At 39.7% G+C, this 14666-nt stretch overlaps 1 protein-coding gene across 2 annotated transcripts in view; it reads left to right on the plus strand.

The window, feature by feature from the left end:
* Positions 1 to 6321, plus strand: part of LOC106138033 (uncharacterized) — a 29861-nt gene extending 23540 nt beyond the window's left edge. For both annotated transcript variants that reach the window (XM_060951439.1, XM_060951440.1), the window contains exons 18-20: positions 2084 to 2241; positions 2682 to 3565; positions 6044 to 6321. In XM_060951439.1, coding sequence (XP_060807422.1) covers positions 2084 to 2241; positions 2682 to 3565; positions 6044 to 6296 — 1295 coding nt within the window. In that variant the 3' untranslated portion in view covers positions 6297 to 6321. The remainder of the gene's footprint in view (positions 1 to 2083; positions 2242 to 2681; positions 3566 to 6043) is intronic.
* The last annotated feature ends 8345 nt before the right edge of the window (positions 6322 to 14666 follow it).

The following is a 14666-nucleotide window of genomic DNA, read 5'->3' on the forward strand; positions in this document are numbered from 1 at the left end:
GGGAAAGAGGTGTGATGATATGTACGATCGCGTTCATATCTGCAGTCATAGTTTTAAAATTCTTACGGGTTAAAATAGCGTGCACTGTGGTTCCACTAGATACACACACACATGCATATTTAAAAGAATAAATATTCCTTCAAATGAATACGGTCTTTAATACCAATGATTACTAAGTAAAAGAGTTTATTATTCTATGACATATAACATAACAAAACAGAAAGAGACGGTAATCAACGATGGCCGAACTGGGCCCGATAATTGTCGATCGAAATATCGTCGTCTCTCATTATTTGCATAAGATTTGCCTATAGAGGAAAGCCTGCCAGACTTATGTCATTTTAATAAGGTTGAAAGTTTGTCTGCACACGACCCTAACATAGGTTGTGGTTCCTTTGAAAGTTATTGGGTAGCAATTTTATTACTTCGTGTGAGCAAGTGAGATCTAAGATATATTAGATAAACTCGCTTGTTCTAGTTACTAGCGTTACTTGGATTCCGAAGTTATTCAAGGATTTTTTTGTCTATTTTAGTGTTATTAACAATTTTTAATGTTTCAAGGTGCCATTTGAACTAAGTAACTGACTGACTAACCAACTAACTGATATCTAAGAATTACAATACCCGTGTTTTCAAACACGGAAATCAGCAAGAAATATTAAACAAGAGGGAGCAAAATAAAACATTCAATAATTAAAATTAGTAAATTTTATTGAAACTGTTTACCTATAGTTTTATTTACATATTGATGATTATATAAAGCTATACATATATAGTATATTACACTAATTGTATCATCCACTTATCTCCTGTTATTAAGGTTACAGCTTAATTATTCGTTTTCATAAAGAAAAGATATTGAAGCTGTCCTTAAAATACTATCTAAGTAATTAGTACTTTTAATATAAATTGGCAGAACCTTTCACGCACTATATGGACTCGATGCACAGGGCAGTTGTCTTGCACAAATGATATTGTTGGCATACCTATCATCAATCGGATAAATACACCGCACAGTTGGTAACATGGTTTCTTGCAGCACTTGCACATAATGAGCAGCTGTAGCGCGTCCTGCTATCCACACCTGTTCCCCAGGTCCAGCAGCACTCATCCAGCCCCACATATTTACAGAGATGTGTCCAGACTCCATATTTGGCACAATATTTTTTTCTTCATACCGAGTTGCATTTCTTCGCCATAAATAAATGAAGTCTACCGTGTTGTGATGACATAAAATAAACGAACTTTTCGTCTGTAAATATCGCTTTTTTCCAGTCAAAATCCAAATACTGCCGAGCTAATTCTAAACGTTTTTGCTTATTTATTTCTGATAAATACGGCTTTCTTGCTGGCTGTCTGTGGTGTAGTCCCTCACGGTGCAAACACAAAACAGTAACCACTGATGTGTCGAACTGTTCCGCAAATATTCTGGTCGGTATGAAGCCATTATTTTCGTACTGTTCCACCATGGATCTCCGCTGTGTGGCGTGTCGCTGTGTTGATTAGCGGACGACTTTTTTTTTTTCACTACCCTCTTCTTGATGGCGGGTTACCCAACTTGTTGTTTATTGTGTTATTTGTGTGAATGTGTGAGTGAAAGCAGCGGTGCAAGCTATAAAGTTTTGCGAACTATGACTGCAATTATGAACGCGACCGTACATATTGTATGGAACCTTATTGAGAGGATAAAGTTTGTCCCTGCTTTTATATACGCCCTGGAGGCATTCTGCCTTCAGACTCCATGTGTCATGCTGGTTCCCAAGTCGGGAGTCGAAGGTGATATTCCTAAAGATGTTTCTTAGTTTAAACTTTGTCATTGATTCAGTGATAAAACATGAGTATGTGTATTTGAATCTGCTATTGTAATACCATTATAAATGTAACGAAAACGAAATGTCTCCAGATATATTGTATCTGAAGACATTTCGTTTTCGTTGATTTTAAGTTGAACGTGCTTGTAATACGGTCGTTATTTAATTAGTTTTCATTCGGATTGATTCGACGGTTGGTGGCGCTATTCTACTCTGTCGTATATGGCCGAGGTTATTTATAAAATGTATTAACCTTGAAATTTGTTCCCCAGGCAGCGAATACGTGAACGCGTCCTGGGTTTGCGGCCGGCGTCGACTCCGGGAGTACGCCGTGGCCCAGCATCCCTCGGGAGGGGGTCACGAGCTGTGGCGGCTGCTGTGGGACCACACCGCCCAGCTCGTGCTGCTGCTGTCCGACACCAGCGACCCGGTAACCGGCAATGATATTGTGAAGTTGACGTTGTTGAAAATGCTGCAGTGCAGTTTGTTACCGCTTCTTCTGCACTGACGCCTTGGAAGCGGCAGTAAACTTAGTTTTAAGTAATTTATTTGACGTCAACCAATGTTGTTAAGCGATATGAAGTATCCTATAGTAATGAATAAAAATTTTGAATTTAAATTTGAATTTGCAAGCTTTTACAATAGCTCAGCATCACTCTAATCCACCTCCTTTTGTCGTTGGTTCTGGTTATATTCTCACCTCTCTAGAGAGAGCCCTTTGACTGTGATTTTGGATTGGGTAAGTCAAGTTTTTTGGGAGCAACACGAGATGACTATGGTTTAGAACTATACCTTTTTTACTAGTTGGGTACATCAGTCAATACAATCTAGCGTATTTCTTATTAAATAAAATTTATTTCGTCCATACAGGAGTGCGAGGTGTTCTGGCCGACAGAAGACGAACGAGAGCTATACGTGGCTAACTTCAGAGCGAGTTTCGTGTCCAAAGATATTTACGTAGCCCACCGGAAGTCTGACCAGAAAACGCCAGCGGAATCCCCTATAGAGCCAGAGACAAACGGCTACAGACGGCAAGAGAGCGATTGCGCGGACGACGAGAGATTAATACCGGATAATATATCACCGATCCCAGAAACCGAACCGGCTTACCGATTCGACAGAACGGAACTGAGACTAGAAAGACTGAGCGGCAATCGCGATTTGTCGACGAGGAAATCGATAGCGAACGGCGATCTATTCTCGTCACTCGCCGACAAGAAAAATGGTCCTAAATCGCCTAAGAGTCCGTCGAAAATGTCGCTGAAAAACTTCAAATTGAGTTCTCCGACGAAGTTTAAATTCCCCGATTGGGGTCATCGCACTGCTGGTTCCCCTCCAGACACGGCCCCGCCCCCTCCCCCAGTGGCGCCATCTTTGTCCGTTGAAGAGGAAGCGGAACTACGCCGACCGTGTTATAGATTCGAAAAGGTCGACAGTGTTCCCGACAGTATACCTTCAGATAGAATTATCGAAGTTACAAATGTTAGTGTCCATTCACTTCAAGACGATTATCAATTGAGTGTTAAGTTTATAAAGTGCGCGGGTTGGCTCGAAGGGGATACTACTGAGTACGAGGCGGGTAGGCCTGATGATAACGAGTTTGTGAGGGCAGTGAGACAGGCTGCGGACGAGAGTGAGAGGGAAGAGGCGCTGGACAGGCTCACTCACCCGTACAGAGACTCGTTCGCGCTGATTGAGTTTGTCGCTGGCTGTCAGATGGAGTACAAGAATGGACCGGTCGTTGTCGTTGACAAGTAAGTTAATATTTCACATTCTTAAGACAGACAGACAAAGTAGACAGAGCCAACAGTCTTGTAAACACTGATAGGTTATGCTCAGCTGTTTGGCTTAATGATAGAATTGAGATGACAGGTTGCTAGCCCAAAAAAGCGCTTAAAAGGAGAATTACAAGTTTTGTAAGCCTATCCCTTAGTAGTCTTTCGACATCTATCGGAAAGAGATGGAGTGTTCCTATTCTTTTTTCTATGAGTGCCAGGAGCCACATGGTTCTAATTTTAGGTTAGTTGTTTTGAATTTCTAGTAGTTACGTGATCCATTATGAAGATTTAAGCAGATAAAGTGACAGTTACAGCTGTTGCGAAAATCCTAAATCACCATACAATTTAAAAAAAAAATATTTGTTAATATGTGGCTGGACCACGCAAAGCCTACATACATAATGACAATTTTTCATTAAAAAAAGTACCACCTAGTTTGAACAAAAAACGCATTGCTTCGATATCGACTGACTGCTGATAGCGTATACATAAAACGCGGCCCCCGACTGATTTGCAAGTTCTAATAGTTGTGTGCTGTAGATAACTATTGGCACAGGTATAGCGACTGACAGAGGCTAGCCCCCTGATTGCGCTTATAACTTGAGCTGGGACGCAATTAAATCTCAATAGTACTGCTCCTTGCCGTTTTTGCGTCAGAAAATAGTTTAGTAGATTCTTAGATCGAAACTAAAGTGTAAATTGATATTGCTGTTTGTTTAAAGAGTGATTTTGGACTGAAACTGAATCAGTAAATTTAAAAATACTCGAGGTTCAATTTAATATTTAGGTTCAAATAAATATTTTGATGGGGGACGAAAACTAGATATGATTTTGCAACTATCGCTGGAGGCTAGAAACATATTGTACAAATATTTTCTGTGAATTGACACTGAACTCTGTTTCAGGCTTGGATATGTACTTGTGTGATCGGACCAATAGATGTGTGTAATGATATTTTGACGTTTAGGTATTTTAGATTATGGATGAAACACATATTGTCTTAAGCCCAGACTGTTATATTCATTACTCATCATTAATTACTACGCTTTTATTAGCTTGGGTTGTATCTATGTATGTAACGGAATCTTTGAGCTTAATTTTCACTGGTTTCTAAACGTCTGATCAACTTGGAACTTTGCACACGTATCAAGGACCGATGACAATGCAATATTTTGATAAGAGTTTCTCATTATCCTTATTAAAACTGCCAGGATTAATAAATTCATTTTTAGATAGCTCTGTCTCTCTTACTCTCCTACGAAGGCGTAGGAGAGTAAGAGAGACAGAGCTAGCACGCTAGCGATTTCTGGAGTTTACGACTTACTCTTTCGAACTTGCGTGAATACTAATAAGCCTCATACACGAAGATTTACTCTATTTGACATTTATATGAGATGTTTGATGACAACCTCGATTTATTAACGCTTTTCATTAATTATTATTACAATAAATTAATCAGAACATAAACTTTGAAATTATTTTACGAAACAAAACTTTCGGAAGTAAAGAGGGAATTTATCGTGATCAAAATAATTTTAATCATCAAATATCGAGTAGATTATAATCTACATAAATGAAATTAACAAAAATGAATTGAAAAAATGAACTTTGCATCTCGTTTTGACTGTGTTAATATATCCCTCGGTTTCTTTTCTCTCTGTTATATCTATTCTGATTGATTTTGTGTCAAGGTCAGTCCTGGCCTAGCTTTGGACTTACAGTCGATAAAGAAGGAATTACATATAATAAAATATATCGAACCATAAATCACTGACTAAAACGTAAATAATTTTCATTCAGAAAAACAAGGCTCGACCTTCATACAATGATCTATATTGGAAAAAGTCTGTTGCACGTTAATTATGTCAGTATATTATGTTGTTATCTCTTTGTCTTAGATGGTTGCGAAGGTCTTTTCTAGTAAGAAAGTTATACTAGAAATGTTAACTTCCAAAAAATAATCGTATAAAAAACCAACTCTTTTATTGCTAATCGAACTAAAAAAAAGAAAATAAATAATAGTTTAAAAAAACTAAAAATCTACGCTTTTATTGCTAATCAAACTAAAAAATAGAAAATAAAAATTAATGACAAAGGAATTATAAAACAGTAGTAGCAAGTCGAACAATCAGTTATAGTCAATTACCTCCGATTAAAATTATAACAAAATTAAATTTATAAACAATACAATTTAAATCGGAGTAAAAAGCGTGGAGTGCTTGATGTCGTAAATATTAAAATCATTCTATTAGCATATATTTATGACAAGAGAGTTATGAAAATGAAGTAAAATGCACCCCACGCTTTTTACTCCGATTTAAATTGTTTTGTTTATAATTTAATTTTGTTATAATTTTAATCGGAGGTAATTGACTATAACTGATTGTTCGACTTGCTACTACTGTTTTATAATTCCTTTGTCATTAATTTTTATTTTCTATTTTTTCTCAACAGGTACGGCGGCTGGAAAGCGATGAACTTCTGCACGCTCAGCTCGGCCTGCGGCGGCGCCCGAGACCCGCACACGTACGACCCGCAGGCCGCCTTCCGGCAGCCCTGCGACAGCCGCGCCTCGCTCTACTGCAGCAGCGCGCTCGCGGCGCACGCGCGCTGCGGCACCGAGCAGCGGCCGCACTCGCTGCCCGCGCTGCTGGCCGCGTACTGCGCGCTAGCTCGCTACACGGCGCTGCTGGCCGCTCGCAGGTGAGACACAGTGACACACGGCGCCTCGCTCTACTGCAGCAGCGCGCTCGCGGCGCACGCGCGCTGCGGCACCGAGCAGCGGCCGCACTCGCTGCCCGCGCTGCTGGCCGCGTACTGCGCGCTAGCTCGCTACACGGCGCTGCTGGCCGCTCGCAGGTGAGACACAGTGACACACGGCGCCTCGCTCTACTGCAGCAGCGCGCTCGCGGCGCACGCGCGCTGCGGCACCGAGCAGCGGCCGCACTCGCTGCCCGCGCTGCTGGCCGCGTACTGCGCGCTAGCTCGCTACACGGCGCTGCTGGCCGCTCGCAGGTGAGACACAGTGACACACGGCGCCTCGCTCTACTGCAGCAGCGCGCTCGCGGCGCACGCGCGCTGCGGCACCGAGCAGCGGCCGCACTCGCTGCCCGCGCTGCTGGCCGCGTACTGCGCGCTAGCTCGCTACACGGCGCTGCTGGCCGCTCGCAGGTGAGACACAGTGACACACGGCGCCTCGCTCTACTGCAGCAGCGCGCTCGCGGCGCACGCGCGCTGCGGCACCGAGCAGCGGCCGCACTCGCTGCCCGCGCTGCTGGCCGCGTACTGCGCGCTAGCTCGCTACACGGCGCTGCTGGCCGCTCGCAGGTGAGACACAGTGACACACGGCGCCTCGCTCTACTGCAGCAGCGCGCTCGCGGCGCACGCGCGCTGCGGCACCGAGCAGCGGCCGCACTCGCTGCCCGCGCTGCTGGCCGCGTACTGCGCGCTAGCTCGCTACACGGCGCTGCTGGCCGCTCGCAGGTGAGACACAGTGACACACGGCGCCTCGCTCTACTGCAGCAGCGCGCTCGCGGCGCACGCGCGCTGCGGCACCGAGCAGCGGCCGCACTCGCTGCCCGCGCTGCTGGCCGCGTACTGCGCGCTAGCTCGCTACACGGCGCTGCTGGCCGCTCGCAGGTGAGACACAGTGACACACGGCGCCTCGCTCTACTGCAGCAGCGCGCTCGCGGCGCACGCGCGCTGCGGCACCGAGCAGCGGCCGCACTCGCTGCCCGCGCTGCTGGCCGCGTACTGCGCGCTAGCTCGCTACACGGCGCTGCTGGCCGCTCGCAGGTGAGACACAGTGACACACGGCGCCTCGCTCTACTGCAGCAGCGCGCTCGCGGCGCACGCGCGCTGCGGCACCGAGCAGCGGCCGCACTCGCTGCCCGCGCTGCTGGCCGCGTACTGCGCGCTAGCTCGCTACACGGCGCTGCTGGCCGCTCGCAGGTGAGACACAGTGACACACGGCGCCTCGCTCTACTGCAGCAGCGCGCTCGCGGCGCACGCGCGCTGCGGCACCGAGCAGCGGCCGCACTCGCTGCCCGCGCTGCTGGCCGCGTACTGCGCGCTAGCTCGCTACACGGCGCTGCTGGCCGCTCGCAGGTGAGACACAGTGACACACGGCGCCTCGCTCTACTGCAGCAGCGCGCTCGCGGCGCACGCGCGCTGCGGCACCGAGCAGCGGCCGCACTCGCTGCCCGCGCTGCTGGCCGCGTACTGCGCGCTAGCTCGCTACACGGCGCTGCTGGCCGCTCGCAGGTGAGACACAGTGACACACGGCGCCTCGCTCTACTGCAGCAGCGCGCTCGCGGCGCACGCGCGCTGCGGCACCGAGCAGCGGCCGCACTCGCTGCCCGCGCTGCTGGCCGCGTACTGCGCGCTAGCTCGCTACACGGCGCTGCTGGCCGCTCGCAGGTGAGACACAGTGACACACGGCAACGCGCTCACTGGCGTTAATATTGGTCATATCTTGAAAGGAGACCTGAGTCCTTGTTCGCATACCATCTTTCTCTCTATACGTACATAAATGCGAAATATTAAACTTTATTTCCAAACCGATTTAACAAAATTTGCAATGGACGAAGTTGAAACCCGAGGTTTACAAACTACAATTAATTTTTCAATCAAATCTCGGAAGACAGCTTCTTGAAAATGCATTGTTGAAATATTGTGTCAAATTTCTTTATACTAACTAAAATTTCTTTCGTTTCACAGTGAATCGAGCTCATCACTTAAGGAGTCAAGGTAAAACTGTAAATTACGAGACAAAATACTCAGTGCGTTGTGGAGTCCACTATAAGAGAGAGAGACGGAAGATGTGCGAGCGAGACGACGATCACCCACACATGTATACCGTGGGTGTGGTCAACTGTAATATATATTATACGGCAGCTATGGATGGAAAAGTTTTATTTATGAATGCATGTGGTTTATAACTATGCTTCGGTTAGTCTATGTAACGTCGGGCATTTTGAAGCGCTTAGGAAATACATTTATTTTTTATTCGTCTATGATTTTCATTGTAAAATCGACCTTAATATGTTGTGGTTCAGGTTGATTTTGGCGATTCGATATAGAATTATGCATTTATGGTTGTCAAAATTACATTTTCCCTTGCGGCGTTCATCGATGCTCAAAGTTAACAATAAATTATTTGGGGTAAGCTTGTCTCTTATGATATAAGATGTGGTTGTGTGCGTTAAGTATATTTATCACACCAAAAAAAAATGATTTTTCTAGCAATTTTTTTCGAAATAATGTCTTGTCTGTTTGTTTGGGTGTGCTAATAAAGAGCACTAATCGCTCCGTTCACACCCCTTCATTTTTCGTCGGGGGTCAAAAGGAAAACACATTTAAGGAGAGGCATTTATCAATTAGGATCCTTGCCAAGCTACTCCAATCTTGCGTACTTTATCAACAGTACCAGTTTTTATCCAGTAACGGCTTTAATATATAAGCAGCCGTTTGTAAATATAGCTTTATTTTGTGGTATTTTTCATACCCAAACACACACTCACGACAGACTTACAAAGCCATATAACAGTTTCCATAGTAACGGATAGTTGAAGTGCAATAGTTAATTTATATTATAGTTGTAACCGTTCAAAAATAATGATAAAGACAATTTCTTCATACAAACAAACTTAACAATTATATTCAGCAAAAATATATATTTGTTTTGCTGTCATATTAATTTAACGCATTTATCAAAACAAAGTAATGAGTTTGTATTTAAAAATTGTCCATAGATTATTCTTGTAATAGCGACGCGGAAAATAGATTATATTTTAATAATTTCTTTTTTCTTAGCATTGTAATGTGTACGAATGAATTTTATAAATGGCGACTTTTTTTTTGTAGTAAAGTCATAGTAAGTCCATTTCTCTAGGTACTGAAATAAAAGTAATCAATCTTGATACATCATTTATAGCTATAAAAAGAAAAAGTAAAATTAAATAACGTTACATACGTTATTTAATTTTACTTTTTCTTTGAATGAATGTCAAATGAATGAATAACTTTTGCAATTCACCATACATTATTTTAGAAATTAATTTTCAACTTATCACGATTGTTTACCTTTATTAAAGTACGTTTATAAATGAACTATAATTATAATATACATACGGTCGAATATAATGTGTATTGTGTATTACGGGCTTCGCGTAGAAACGATAGATGTTGTAAATGCAAAATAAACCTTCAGGTAAACGTAATTTTTCATATTTAACGTACTTTCACTTTTATTTCCAAATCATATTTTGGATTCTGATGATATTATGCGAAACATTCGGTACGAAAGAACATACCAAAAACAGAAATATTAAACTTATAGCAATTTGTGTGCCAATATAGTCCTCCTCTCAACATTTGCTGTGGTCTAGCTAGGGAGCGTTTGTGTTTATGTTTAAAACTTATTAAAAAAATATATTGTAAACACCCTTTATTGTATAAGATTTAACATAATCATGTGACATGACATGCACGTCTTTGGCATAATCTCATCCAAATCCAAAATATAATTAAAAAATGAAATGCAATTACGTAGTATGGAAACTTATTTGTACATTCGAAGGTGTTGAGCGATCTTTGATGGCATCATCTTCATCACGAATCGGTTAAGCCGAATGACTCTATTTGTAATTCCTATTAAATCAAGTTTATGGTCCAGTATTTTTTATTATTAAACTAGTTATTGTAATTATTATATATAAATGTGAAGACTGCTTGTTAGTGGTTCGTCAATTAAGGTTGAAATGTTCCGTTGTGTGTGTGGTGCGATTCTATTATGATTACCCGGTAAATCTTAAAAGAAAAACTTGTTTTCCCTTTTTTCCCGATTGTACTCCTAGTCGTTGTCTTTAAGGTCCATGTTATACTATTTTGTTACTAGACCTTGGGTTTTAAAGCAGAGAATGCAATGAACATAGAACATACTTGGTTATGACACATTTTATAAACAAGCAAAATTATACTCTATATATTATTACATTAGGTTAAATCGAGATTATTATGATTACATTTAGGAAAAAAGAAACATTGATTTTACCACTCATAGATAACAATTAAGACGGTTGATGGTCATTTATGATTTATTGAGATTAATTTTAATAGTTTTGCACCATCATTATATTGGATTTATCGCACATACGTGTGTTCAGCTCGTTTTAGTGGTACCAATTCAATGTCGGGTCACGGGGCGGCTAGACATAATAGCTTTCGACAAATAAATATAAATAGAATGTTTTCGAAAAAAATACACAGATTTAGCTAGCCTCAATGTAAATTCGAGACTTGAGTTATGGGACCCTGACTCAACGATAATGTATTTTCTAACAAATATATAAATATCCAAGACCCAGGCCAATAAGAATGATCTGCCCGGGGATTGACCTGGGACCTTTTGGTTCACGGGCCGTCACACATGATGGAAAACATGAGGTAATATCATATTATTCTTTTCCTCGTTTAAGATATAAAGTGGATTGTTTGTTTGATTAGTAGTAAGCTTATCGTGGTGATTTATATATTTTAAAAGATATAGATCATGCTTATTCTGAAAAGACATGATTTATTTTGATCATTGATTTCGGAAATTTTCTCAAAAAATCGGCTGACGTCTTAAATCCGCGCAGATCATTATGTATTTTAAATTTCTACCTAACCTTAAAATATCAAACTGTTGATTAAGATGTTGGTCTTTTTAGATTGATTTCTTAAATAAGTGGAACTATTAGCAAAAAACAGCTGAGCTTCTGGGAATGTGACGTCACGTGGACGGTCAAAATCTATGAAAAATTTTACATTTCTGATTTTTTCCGTTTTCAAACTAAAAATAATTATTCTACACAGGATTGTTGAAAGCTATTTTGTCTAGCACTCTAAATGTCTGTGATGACCACAGTTCTAATGCTAATCGAAATTAACACATTATAGTTGTTTACAAAAGCGTCCATACGGTCTTTTTTAAGAGTCTTATAAAAAAGAGAGTTTTATGAAAATTACACGCCAAATGGCCAATGACAATAATTGTTTCTTTTACAATTTTTTAAATCACAATTTTGTTTATGGATTTATATACATATGCGAGGAAAGTTTGCTTTATAAATTATAATTTAAGAATATAAATAAACAGTGAAATCAGCGGTCATATATGAACCATATTGTGCTAGCATTAAAACTGTGGTTGTTTCGACAGTTCAGAGAGATAGTGAGTTAGGAGGTGGCGGGTTGTTTGTGCGTAGGCGCATATACCGTTTTAGCCCTATTATTAGCTAAATATACCGCGTAGATAGTATCAATTTTATCATTACAATCTGTATGCCTAGAAGACAATGATCTGCCTCTCATTAGTTGCGATTTAAAACGCTTCTGATAGTATGAATTAATCAATATTTCAATGAAGTAGAAATCGTAAATCTCATTATATGAAATAATATACTCTTATTGTGATAACTGCATGTTATTATGTTGTAAAACTGCATTACGTGAATATAATGTAATTTATAAGATCTTTTTAATAAGATTACAAACAGAATTACAATATAAACAGAAAAACGCTTTTATTTCAAGTACTGATTCAATTAATTTGCCAAATTATTAGTTAAAAATGAGATTGTAATTAAAACATTCAAAAAGAGGCTGTACCTTTATATCTTATATGCATGTGTTCATTTGGTAATTCGTCCCGCGCAAACGCCCCGCCCGTAGAATATAACCAAAGAAGCGTTTTAGGTGTTTTTACCTACTTGTAGGTGAGATGGGTGTCGCATGTCGCTACTGACTTAGGTATCGTTAGGGTAAGCTATCCTTGTCTAATTAACTTTGCGCGACGACAAATCAATGTATATTTAAATTTATAGCGCCACGGAGTTTACTTAAGGTTTAAAGTAAATTGCATTATGAATTTGTTTTATTATGTAGGTTGTTAAAAAAATATTCAATAAGAAGGCATACTACCACGTTGGTCACATTTTTAATAAGAGTGTCTTCCGAACTCTTGAATTTTCAAAGATCATAAGTGGCGCAGGTATAAAAGTGTATATTACTGAAGTTTTGAGTACTTTAAAAAAATAAAACGAATATATAAAATAAACACACACTAATTGGCATGTTTGTGGCCAAGATTTACAGAAAAATATCACCAGAGTAAAAATGAAAATTACTTCATTTAGAAAAAGATACGTGATTGTTTCACATAGTTCATAATGCGATGTGCATAAAATCATTTCATGAATCATTCAATCATTCCGTGGCGGTGACTATAGTTATACATACTAAAATAAATTTAACCGACTCCGCAAAGGGAAGGTTTTGTCGTCGACGCAGACATTTTATAAATACACGTATAAATATGTATGTAGCATGTATTTCGGGCTCAATTTTCTACGTTGTCTCTTTGCAATAATCACAATTTCGAATAAGAATTCATTAATTCGATCAGGGTATTGTCATACAATCATGGAATACATAAAATCAAAGTCAATCGCATCAAGTGACATTATTGATGATGCCTATCATCATTTGTTTACATTTTTATCGGTAGGGTGACATAAATTTTAGTGTGTTGTTATTCATAATATCTCTACAACCTTTAAAGTCTTGTCACTGTCAAAGATTGAAAAGTGATGAAAATCATTGAGTGGCCACACTTTATGGCACTTGATGTCTAAGTTCAGTTAAATCAGGTTTGAGACATTAGAAAATATTGATAAACGTTATCATTAACATCGTTAAGACACACAGCCTTATATTCAGATGTAAATTAAGAAATTGACATTTCTTATAGTTTATCCTCCATGTCGCCTTTGAATCAGAGAAAAAAAAAGGGGCGGTATATTTAAATGAACCTGAGTAAGTTCCTGATTACTCGTAGATAGGCTAAAACTGTTTCTCCTAATTAGTGTGTAACTTAAGACGATAGCGGATATGACCGTGTTTTTGAAATATTTCTCTGATTGAATAGACACTATTGAAAAGATTGCTAGAATAATAAATAAATGTTCCATGTTGTATGTACGCCTGAGAGAGTGTTGCCTCCCCCTCCCCCTCTTAGATTGTAAGGTGTAAAAATGTTGCCAGGTTTTTTAATATTAAAAGTACCTAATACCGCCTTCGTACGTACAGTATTGTGCCAATTTTTGTAATTGTATCCCTACCGGTTTTAAGCATTCCACAGTTTATTTTTACTTGCCATAGAAAAAAAAATATTTTACTCAATAATTCTGTTACAGTTATATAATATTGTCGCAATTCGCATGTAAGTCTTTTTTATTCGGTGTTGTGTGTATTTTTTAAAGTTTCTGATCATATCCATATATTATTGTAAAAATTGGCTGAGTTTTCCTTAACCATTAATGAATAATTCTTGTAATTTTAAAAGCGCTCCGTCTTAGGTAATCTTGGCAAAATATCACTTGTAGTGTTTATGAAAAATCGGCAAAAATACTTCTTCATGCGAATTGTGACATATAACTTTTTGTATTCATGTAATGTTCGTTGTGCTGTAAAACGTAGGTTAGAGACAGTGTGACGTTTTATAATGATATAGAAAAAAAAATTGTGTGACAAGGACGGCGAATGTGGAGTCTGCCTATGCCATGAAGCTATGTATAAAAATGGAGATACCATTTTAAACACGACAATGAGTGATCTTCTGTTTTTGTCTGTGTAAAAAAACTAATATTTACAGAAATATGTTTTTGTAAATACTGGGGAATAATAAACTTTTTTAAATGAATATGAACTTGATATCCTGTTGCCTGTTCTCGTACGTAATACAAGTACTATACTCAGAAAAAACTGCTCAGCTTATCTGCCACGCATTTGATCTTTGTGTCTGCATTTTTATATATAACTTCATGTAATTATTATACACTGATTTTATACACTTTATTGTATTATTAACACTACTAACCCGACACAATGTAGCACAACAAAATGTAAATAATAATTATAATTTCATCACAATTATTATTTGTTGACCACTCATAGTATAATTTTCATAAGTATAATTTTTGTATGTTACTGTACCAATTATGGAGATTAACGCGGTTCTTTCATTATATAGGTA

This window comes from Amyelois transitella, chromosome 25 (assembly GCF_032362555.1).
Source record: "Amyelois transitella isolate CPQ chromosome 25, ilAmyTran1.1, whole genome shotgun sequence".
Lineage (NCBI taxonomy): Eukaryota > Metazoa > Arthropoda > Insecta > Lepidoptera > Pyralidae > Amyelois > Amyelois transitella.